The sequence below is a fragment of the Gobius niger genome (assembly GCF_951799975.1).
Source record: "Gobius niger genome assembly, chromosome: 21".
NCBI lineage: Eukaryota > Metazoa > Chordata > Actinopteri > Gobiiformes > Gobiidae > Gobius > Gobius niger.
The window spans coordinates 18390485-18401834 of NC_136872.1; the positions used below are offsets into that span (position 1 = coordinate 18390485).

Consider the following 11350-nt stretch of genomic DNA (forward strand, 5'->3'; position numbering starts at 1 on the left):
GTTAGAGTTAGTTTAGTAACGTGTTCAACACTGCCTGTGCCTATGCAGTGACCTTTTAGATGTGGGTAAGGCTGATACGAAGATCAGAAAGATATTGCACTTGTTGAAGGCGGGGGTTAAGAGGTTAATACTTCAGGTGCGTAAACATGTCGTTTTCATCGGTCCGTATCTATTATCCAGTGCAAACGCGTCTCCAAAGTCACGCACTGACTCATAATACCGGGGGCGTGGTCCTCCCTGACAGCCGCTCATCAGCGCAAAACTGCTGACGGGGTTTTCGCGCAAATTTGGCACTTTTACGCGCAGACCGCTTTCAATGTTTTATCGCCTTTTGAGCCATGTCAGTGGTTAGAGCAGAGGGTGAGGATGCGCGTAAACCGAGATAACGCAAGAAGTGTTTTTTTTCTACTGCCACGACAGCATTTGACACGCTCAGTTCTTCTTTTTTCTCGTTTTCTCTGACATCTCATGAACGACAACTCAACCCGCACTTTTAGCGTGGGATTTCTTTTTAGAACGAGTTGTGAGAAGATTCTGAAAGGTACGTACGTCTTCCATCTCCACGCATCACTTCGGGACGTCCTGAAGCCGAGCGGAGATGCAGCAGGAGCGGCTTCTCAAAGTGCTGGTGATCGGGGACCTGGGAGTGGGGAAAACGTCCATCATCAAGCGCTACGTGCACCAGGTTTTCTCGCAGCATTACCGCGCGACCATCGGCGTGGACTTCGCTCTCAAAGTGCTCAATTGGGATCATAAGACGGTGATCAGGCTGCAGCTTTGGGACATAGCTGGTGAGTTTGTGCGGGGTTCAGACCTTGCCCAGATTATTCCCTCCATTGTTCGGCTCAAAGGCAGGGGATAATAATCACTGGGGTAACATTTCATTTGGCTATGAGCAAAAATGATGGTAATTTACAGGTCTAATTATTGCATTCATGTCAATATGTATAAGCCTCGTGCCCCAAATCCCCATATTTCTTTAGTCTCCTACGACTTTTACATAACAAAATCTTACTTTAGTATAGTTTTCTTCTTTATACTGCACTATATCTACCTAAATGTTTTGGAGAATGTGCTCAACATGTTCAAAACAAAAAGAAAACACATCTAAAATTTGACTAATAAAGCGAGGGGAGCAACTTATAAAGGGGCCAGTGAGCTTCATACAACATCATATACAATCCATTTATGCCATATTTTATTTTTATTTTTTTATTTATACAGGGAATCCCCAATGAGAGTCTCTTTTTCATTGCAAAGAACAACAATACAATATTTACAATACTTAGAAAATGTTATAATTATCAATTAAAGCAGGTACAATTTTCTTTATACAAATCTAGTACTAAGCATTTTAGATGTGACAGAGGCACTAAAGAGTTCAGTTGTAAAAGTATTTTGTTCCATTTGTGGGCCGCGTAATAAGAAAAGCCTCTTTTTCCTGCGTCACTCTTTATGAGTCCATTTTTCAGAACTAAACAGTCACGTGACCTAGTGCTGTATCGACTTGAGCTGTAGTTTAGTTCAGAGATAATCAGGAAGCCTCCCAACAAGTCCCTTATAAATGAATAAGATGCAGTGCTGCTCTCTCCGGTTTGTCAGGGAAGACCAGCCAACTTTGTCATACAGCAAACAGTGATGAGCTCTGTATTTGTCTCCAGTTATAAATCGAATAGCAGAATGATAGACGGCATGTAAACAGTGTGTTTACAGCTTGTCTCAGGGCAGTGGTTCTCAAACCTTTCACTGCAAGTATCAGTTCATGACATATTTGACCTTCCAAGTGCTACCAGGTTGTAAAACTGGGGCTAAAAAGTCCAAAGCAGACCTAATTTGGACTAAAACAGAAGAAAAACACCTTCCCTAAATGCATCAATAAAGTGTATATGACTCTACAACCTGAAGAAGTCCAGAGTGTCACCTATAACATACCTATACATATACGCCTATGCTCAAAATCTATTATTACGACTTCAATGCTTTAACTTTGTTCCTTGATCCAACAAGACTAAAAACAAGAAGTAAAAAAGAGTCAGTACAAATGTATTCAACAACAATATGTATAATTTTACTAGTTTGGTGTCTTACTTAACGCACACACTTTGTTACATATCTGAAATGTCAACAAAGTCAGCAAACATTACGTGGTCTGTTTGCACGCCGCCTCCATCGACACACACCGCGCCGTCCTGTTCGAGCCCTTGTGCTCTTGGGCAATGACTCCTGATAACTGTGCAGATATTTACATAAAGGGTTGGGCTGAAAGGGAATTGCTGAGGTCAGTGGAGGTGGCCGTTTAGCTCACAATGGGGAAGATTCAGCCGCGTATTTATGCTGATAATTGCATTGGATTGTGTGAATTAGGGTCTATTAGATAACAATTTGCCGACACAGCAGCAGAGGGAAGGTCACTGTCTACCAGTTAATCAATGTAATGAAGCCTAGTTTTTGCCAAAGTGCTTTCTGTAAAATAGAATAGAAAAACATCGACATGAAGTGATGTAAAATATAAAAACACAGGCAAACAAGACAGAGTACAGCCTTAGGCATTATGGAAGGCCTGTCCAAATAAGTAAGTCTTCAGTCTGGACTTAAGGCAGTGCAGGGGTGACTTGCAGCTCGACTGGGAGCGAGTTCCACAGTTTGCCTGGACCCGGGACCTTGGCACATCCAAAACCATCTGCAAGGAGGAGGGCAGGGCTCTGCAGGGGCGACGGGTGGACAGAAGCTCGGGCAGATATGGGGGAGCACGTCCATGAAGAGCTTGAAAAATAAATGATATTTTAAATTCAATTCTAAAACGGACTGGTAGCTTGTGGAGGGAGGAGAGGATCGAGGGGATGAGGGAGCGTCTGGATGTGTTTGTCAAAAGGCGGGAACCTGCTGGATACAAAATGTGTGCGTTATAGTAGTCGATGCAGGAACTGATGATAGCATGTACGGCCTTTCCGAGGTCACTATGGAATAATAAAGGGTTTGAGCTAAAAGATGCAGCTGAAAGAAGCTAGATTCGACCACAGCTTTCACTTGTTTGCATTCTTTCTTAATAACTCCATCTATGCTCGGTGCCCCTGACAAACACTTATCTGAAGCACTAACCAATGTGCTTTGGCCAAGTTGTCTCTTACAAGCATTACTGACATTCTTAACTCTCTTTTGATGCTACCTCTAGGAATATTTAAAGCATCTTCTTTGGATAATTAGACTTGAATGACCACCATTCAGAGAGGTTATGTCTCCAGGTCCCATACTGATGGTTAATAAACCTCTCCTTTGCTAGATATCCAGCGTCTACTGCTGCTTTCTGCAACTCTACTTTAGGGCTTCTTTGGAGAAATCAAATATCTCCAGAATATGCTCGCGCCATCAGGGAAGAATAAATCCATTGATGGGATAACCTGGTTGTTTACGTAGTCAGCTGATCTCATTCTTTGGACACATAATGTTGCTGAACCAAGACCTGACCAACTGCAGAAACCCCAGATCATAAAACCTTGTTTAATTCACATTTTATAACATCTGCTTTTATATCATTAATTTTAAATGTGGTGAAGTGGTTATTTTCTCTCACTTTGCTGCTCTAGATTAGTTTCGTTTTTTCCCAAAGCCTAAATCTGTCCCTTCTGACATTTTGAAACGTCATGGTTAACCCCATGATCTTGCTTTAAAGCTTGGACTAACTCAACAATTAAGTTCAAATCGAATTGGCTGCTTTGAAGTCAGCCGCTGCACAAACCACACTCATAATATCTGTAGCAAAAGCTTTTCTCATTGTTATTTAAGCTACACAACCTTTATGAGCCCTTTGCATAGAAAGCTGCGGTAATGTGCGATCTTCAGTGCATTGTTTAGTGCTAAATCATTTGCACATGGCTGGTCTGGAGTTTCCTCTCTTGTGGTGAATGCAGCAGTGACTCAATGGAGTTCAGCGCTGGACTAACTTCCTCCTCATGACACTAATACAGGCCCAAATATAGAGGAGATTCAGCAGCTGAGCATCTGATGAAACCCATGGCACATGACCTGCTGGAGTGTCCAATGCTACAGCTTATGTCTAGATAAGGATGTACACAAAGACAATATTACCTTATTTTGAATGTTGAAATAACATTGCTATATGATTGGCCGACTATTGGTCTTCCCTTCAAACTTTATCTCTTGTCTCATTGACTTTGTAAGTTAGTCAAGCCCTGGATATTGACGTAAGCCCCATCCACTTTTTCCCCTCCAAGATATGGCTAATCGTCATCAGAGGCACCACAAGCCAAATGTACCCATGCATGCATTTAAACTGGCTAGACCTGCTGAAATCATGGACAAATAATGGTTCAAGTCTGGGTTTTCTCCCTGTTTTATCTGCACAGGACAGGAGCGGTACGGAAACATGACTCGCGTTTACTACAGGGAGGCCGTGGGGGCGCTAGTGGTCTTCGACATGACCAGGCTGTCCACGTTTCAGGCCGTGCTCAAGTGGAAGGGAGACCTCGACTCTAAGGTAAAGTCTGTAATAATGGAACCACCATGCGTCCCTGAGATTTTATATATTATACAATACAATGAGGTATTTGCTTTAGAAAATACTCAAGTTATCGAAGTAGGAAATATAAAAATATGAAGAGAGAGCCCGAATTTACAACAACAACTCTGGGACAAAGCCTCATCCTTGTGGTGAGTCAGTAGCATTGCCACTTACTGTCTGGAAGTGCACTATGAGCCTTTCAAACTTTTACTTCTTGCTTTGGAGCCTGTACAGAAATAATGGAGTAGAAAGTATTACATTTTTCTGAAAACATAGTGGAGGATAAATTAAGTTATAGACTAAAATATTACTCAAATGAAGTATAAATTAGTATCACTTTTTTGAACAGAACACAAGTAGACACAATGAACGTTACGAAGTGAAGTATAAATTATCAAAAAACTGCTGAATTACTGTACTTGAGTATATTCATGGTTTATACAGGTCACGGCAATCCAAATGTATCGGTTTATTGCCAATTTAATGCACAAAAAATATATATTTTAATTCAATGGGCAACTGTTGAGCAAAAGATATTGTGCAACTGCAGCTAAGTGTGTTTTAAAGGGACTATACGGAGTTAAAACATTTATTTTTTCCTCCCCCGACATGTTCCAGCCATGTCCTAATGTGTAGAATGAGCTCAGACCTATTCACCACAACTGCCTCTAAAAACCTGCATTATTACATATGGTGCAGTTACAGGTATGACCTGAGGTGGCAGTAGTGAGCATAAAATGGCCAACTTGTGCCTTGCCCCTTTAAACAATTTTTTTTACATTTTTTTTTTAACTTGCGTTGTAAAATGTTGAACAATGTCATCATTTTTCATGATATATACATTTATTGCTACTTTGAATCCAATATAATACTTTTTTTTTAGCTAAATTGCTTCTAATTTCACTCAGAAACCCTAATATTTACTTTGTTACCCTCCACCAAACGTTTCTTTTTATGACCCTGCAGGTGGCGCTGAGTAATGGCCGCCCTGTTCCCGCCGTTCTGTTGGCAAATAAATGTGACCAGAGGCGCCACGGCCTGTGCCCCAAAGTGCCCAAACTGGAGACCTTCTCACAGCAGTACGGCTTCGTGGGCTGGTTCGAGACGTCGGCCAAGGTTTGTCCACATACTATGAACCCCCTTTGACTTCAGTAGTGGCAGTGGTAGTGGTAATGGCAGTGGTAGTGGTGGTGGTAGCTTAGTAGTGGTCAGAGCGGAGGCAATGGCACCCATTAGCAGCCACTGTTTCTTCAGTCAACCCCAGGGTCTATGCGCGTTACCATGGTGAATCAACGCATGAGCGCATGTAGTTTTCTGCCCGTCTCCTGTGTGATTCGGTCTGTGTTTGTCAGATGCTTTGTTTTTCCAGAGTCAAAGCTCGGTGTTGTACATGAGCTAACCACTGGGGGCACTACTGCGCTCAGCTCAACATGTGAAACAGAACAAACCGCTAAACTTCTGAAAAGTGATTTGAACCATTTGCAAACTAACCATTTGATTATACTTCAATAAAGGAGCTATCCTTGATTTTTTTTTTTTTTCTGTTATTGGAATAACATTTGTTTTGAGTAGACATTTATCCAAAAAACACTGGTTTTAAAGCCTTTTAAACCGTCATAAAATGTCAGGCTAGTAGGCATTTTTACAATGAAGTTTCCTCTCTGAAAGTTGTGAAACCTGGTTTAAACTCAGTCCCTGTGACGAATTTTGATGTTGTAAATGCATTAGGAAAGTTTGAGATGAGTTTGGACCAGAAAACAGCTATTTGAAATTTGAGTGACCCTGTTTCTTTGTACAATCAGGTATAGCTCCTTTAAATGTGGTGTAAAAAAATATTGCAAGTATCGCCATATTGTTTTGGTCCCAGCTTTTCATCTCCTGCTTTCGACAACGAATGCTGGACATATAAACGTGAAGAACAGGGGTGTTGAACATGAAAATACTATTGAGAAAACATTTTTCCAAAAAAATAATAATAATGAGCTTTAAGATAGTGCTGATTTAGTCAAAAGCCCGACACGACTGTAATAAATAATAACAGCATACACTTGCACTTTACAATCCAGTGTCACAGTTTTCTCAAAGTACACTGTAGTCAATACTGTAGTCATTATTCATTCACTCGACACTCTGTGTGCTGATAGTGTAGCCAAAGCCGCCCTGGGGCAGACTGACCATTTACCATGTGGCTATAATGTGTTTTCTATATCCTATCTCTTATTATGTCAGTGCCCTCTGCTGGACAAATGTGGAATTCTTTCCTTTTTTAAAAGTGTAAGTTTCCCCCCTAGTGGCTGGCATGAGCACACTGTTTATTGCCGTAAAGAAACATAACTCCGCACAGGAATGGGCTAGAGACAAAGTTTTTTTTTTTTTTTTTACATACATAGGAATTTGTGCTCTACATTTCAGGGGCCGGATTACATCATCTTGCAGGCCGGATTTGGCCCGGGGGCCGCCAGCTTGACATGTCTGGTGTAGAAGCATAAATGCAGTGACAGTAACTTTGAATGCACTGATCTATTTACGTACGAAATGGGAGCATAAATGAAGCATTATCAAGCACGTTAAGCGCAATATGAATATTCATATTTTGGGGCATCAGGATCCCCCCAGAACAGCTGGAGGAAGTGTGTGTGGATCGGGAAGTCTGGGCATCTCTGCTCAGACTGCTGCCTCTGCAACCCGGCCCCGGATAAAGTGGGAGAAAATGGATGGATGGCTTTGATAGTAGACATAAACTGAATGGGATGAACAGAAAATCTGATTTCAATGACTGCTTCTTTCTGTGTTATCATAATTCTAGCAACGATGCATCAATACATGAATGCATACTCTACTCATCATTTATCTGCTATAAGCAAATATGAACCTTGTGAGTCATCTTAGAGCTGCTGCTTTCTCCATGAAACATCAAAGCCTCCATTATGTGTCATTTATAGACATTACCCACTTTCAACTGGGACATTTTTCCTACCTGCAGAGAATAAGCCTCTCCTGTAGCTAAATGGGCCCAAGCTCTGACTGTGAGTGACTAAGACCAGAAAGCTTTTTAGTACTTTCGCTAAAGAGAGAGAAAGAATAAGAATGTATCAAACAGTGTTCTTTTCAACTAGCTTTTCGCAGCCAATCAGTCGTATTCGTTTTGAAGTAGTGTATTTATTCATATATAAATCATTGAAGAAGCAAAACGTCTCTATGCTACTCACTTTCATTGTTGCTAAATTCATACTCTATCCCTTCTAGCCAGGGCTTTAATTTCACACTGTTGTCACTGAACCAGGCCATTTTCTTTTGCAATAATGTGAACGGTTGAAACGCTTTTTATGCTCACAAAGTGCTGCAGAGCCTTGGTAAATTGCAAATCAGGGTTCTGGCCTTGAACTGAAACCAGCCATTACTGTCCTTAGTTCATATTCTGCGACCGCTCTCGCGCCGGTTGAATAGATGTTTCTCTACCAAAAGAATGTGTTTGTAAAGAATATGAAAACTGTCAATAGCTCCCTCAAAAGAGAGCTGAACAGTAAAACGTTCTCATAATGTGTTTCAAAATCCATAGATACAGACGGCATCTCTGGAATCGAACATATATGGTCATGTTTGAAAACAGTTAAGGGGGGAAAAACAAATTTTAAAAAAAATTGCTTCTACTGAGCAATCTGCTGTGAAAAAATATCTATATGGACCAGATTTAGACCTGACTTTATCTGTATGTGATAAATAAGTTTATATTTCACCAGAAAATGGCTAAAAAGAGTAAAAAAAAGAAAAATCTGTTTTGCCACTCGGTGAGGCCACGCCCTAGCCCATAGGCCCGCCTATGACACGTTGTCATCTGTATCTGTATCAATATAGATTCTATATTGTAACATCACTGAGATCTGACTGAGATTAACCAATTTTTCACAAACAGCCAACCAAAAGATCAGTTTTATTCATGATTGTCCTAAATTTGTTACATTTTTGTCTTGTTTTGGTTATGATTTATCTATTTTCAAAGGAACAGGCCACTGTTTTTCCACACTGAGATATGTTCTTACCTGAGCTTAGACACGATGATGCGCACCGGTCTGGTCTTTGTGCCCGTGGAAGAGCGTGGTAGCTTCCAACTTCACCCCCGTTTGCAGCTGTAGGAATATGCTGGCAGAGGCTAAATGCTAGCAACATCTTTGGTCGTTTTGTGTGACTTAGGGCACACACACAAAGACCAGACAGGTACGTGTCAACTCATCTAAGCTCAGGCAAGAACATATCTCAGTATGGAAAAACAGTGGTCTACTCCTTTAACACAATTTGATGAAAACAACAACAAATTGCCCATGATTTTTGATAACATTTAATTGAATAGACCGTTTTGAAATGGTAAAACCACCATTTTCTCTCATATCATACATCTCTATCCCACAGAAAATATGTAAAGCCACCTCATATTTCTAAATCCTGTTGTACAATCCTTCTGTCTTTAGATCGCCTTGTACTTTCTCAGTTCCCACTCAGTCACTATTGTTCCTTTGTCCATTGTACTGAGACAGGGCCAACACTGGCAGAGCTGTGACGAGTGGGGCAGGCACAACATGTCTCTACAGGAGGCGACGAGGGGTGTAGAAATATGTTCTGCTGCTCTTTTCTCTTATTTCCAATTAAATCCTGCATTAACTTCCTGTAGTCACACAAAAAAGCACTCGTGTCACCTCATTTCTTGTGTTTTAATCCAGGACAACACCAACATCGACGGCGCCATGACGTGTTTGGTGAAGCACATCATGTCTCTGCAGGAGGACTGTCCCGGCGCTGACCCACCACCAGAGGGCAGTGTGCTGGTGCTGCCGCAGTTCGACTACCACCTCCGGGAGAAGAAGTACAGCGGCTGCTCCGGGTGCCCGTCCGTCAAATCCGCGGACTCGGACGAATAAAGAAAAACAAATTCTAACCGGTCGTAATTATGCAGCACTTTGATTACTCAGCCGTGCTCCAGTGGGACTAGTTTCTCCTACAAGCTGGAGTTGATGGATGTTTTTCTCACCCCGAAACAACTTTACCTTTGTTTTTTTTATCATAAGGCTTGCTTCCCCCTGAACAGAAGAGGTGATTTGACTCCGAGGAGGCAGGCGAGACGGACTTTGTTCTATATTTTAGTCTCGTCAAACTCTTCAAAGGACAGATGCTGCAGGGGGATGCAACAAAACATCTTCGAATGTAGTTTTTCTCCTTGGATGCTGTTATCGGTACAGACAGCTTTAATGCAACAAGAGGTTTTAAAACAGCATTTACTTCATTTGATTGTCAAGTGATGCTAGAAAGTGAACGCTGTACAAGGTCGAGGCTAAACACAGCACTATTGAAGCAAAACATTTAACGTTTTTCCACTGGAGTTAGAGGAAAGATTATTGTTATTATTACGGTTTATTATCATTGTGATTATTATGATTTTATTCTATCTCGTTTTCTTCTGGCGGCTTTTGGCTTGGTCGTGTCTCTACCAGTGGTGTAGTCTACGTTCATGGTTCTCAACTGGGATGCTGTTAACCCACTATAATCCTAGGATGGCAAGCCAAGACCCAAATAAGAATCACATTTCTAACATATCAAGTGAAACTGTATTTTCTCCACAAATAAATGTTGATTAAACATTGTATAAGCTTATAAAGCCAAAATTACGACCAGTCATTTTTATCGATGCTTTTATAGAAGATAAATGTTGAAATAAAAGTTTCTTTGGAAAGGTTTGTGACTCATTAAAATGGTTCTGCAACACACTTTTGGCTCCCGACCCACCCATTGAGACTCTCTGGTGTACGCTGTATAAACACTACAAAGCCTGCATGATTAACATATGCCCATTATAAACTGAGCAAAAATACATATGAATCATTTGCTCAGTGTTACTTTTGTGTCCATTTAGAGACCAGGACAAACCTCACATCACGCATTTCCTCTCCTGAACACAAGTGAAGGGCATCTCTCGATCTTTCTCTGTCTCTACCCGATGCTGACCCGCCGCACATGGGCAGCAGAGGCACAGGTTACGTCAGATCAGGATCAGGATGTCCTGGTGCACAATATCCCACTGTTTAACAGATTATTGTAGCAACAAATGAAGGCATAGTTTTGTTTTTCGCTCAAAAACAAAACTTAAAGAGACTGGATGCAAGTTGTCCATTTTATGCTCACTACTGCCAACTCAGGTCTTTGCAGTTTCTATATTAAGCTCGTGCATGACGGCACTTCGGACCCAAACAGGATTTTAGAGGCAGTTGTGGTGAACAGGTCTGAGCTCATTCTACACATTAGGACATGGCTGGAACATACTTAATTTTAACATTTTTAAACGCCGTATAGTCCCTTTAAAGCAGAGCTAAGTAACTCATGCCCCTAGCATAAGCGCTATTGCAGGTGTCGTAGCACGGATTTTACTCATTAATGGTCCGTGAGAGTAAATACTACGCTGACAGAAAACACAAAGGGACAGAGGGATATTGTACATCCAATTACACAATGGAGATCATTTTTTTCATTCAAACTTGGCTGTAAACACTGTGGCTCTAGCCCGCAGTTAGCTTTGCCCGTTAGCCTGTTAGCTTCTTCTTCATGATTCCATTAGTGTGTATTGGTGACTCCGACCCGTATAGGCAGCAAAGTTGCAATTGTGGTTACTTAGTGGTTTTCTCGCATCACGGGGCGACAGTGGTGCAGCTGGAGGAGCGGGTCGTCTCATGATCGGAAGGTCGGGGGTTCGAATCCCACCTCCTGAAAGTGCACACTGTCGTTGTGTCCTTGGGCAAGACACTTCACCCACATTGACCCCAGTGTCTGCGTACATTGGTGTATGAA

The 11350-nt window shown here is 41.5% G+C and overlaps 1 protein-coding gene across 1 annotated transcript; it reads left to right on the forward strand.

The window, feature by feature from the left end:
• The first annotated feature begins 250 nt into the window (after positions 1-250).
• On the forward strand, positions 251-10009 carry LOC306981110 (ras-related protein Rab-38). The gene is made up of 4 exons (XM_079580663.1): positions 251-791; positions 4365-4495; positions 5486-5635; positions 9235-10009. Exons 1-4 carry the CDS (start codon positions 599-601, stop codon positions 9430-9432), a joined length of 672 nt encoding a protein of 223 aa, XP_079436789.1. The 5' UTR covers positions 251-598; the 3' UTR covers positions 9433-10009.
• Positions 10010-11350: the final 1341 nt, after the last annotated feature.

Coding starts and splice junctions, on each gene's coding strand:
- LOC306981110 (XM_079580663.1), top strand. CDS start 599: ATGCAGCAGGAGCGGCTTCTCAAAGTGCTGGTGATCGGGGACCTGGGA. Junction 792..4,364: donor GCAGCTTTGGGACATAGCTG/GTGAGTTTGTGC, acceptor TTATCTGCACAG/GACAGGAGCGGTACGGAAAC. Junction 5,636..9,234: donor GGTTCGAGACGTCGGCCAAG/GTTTGTCCACAT, acceptor GTTTTAATCCAG/GACAACACCAACATCGACGG.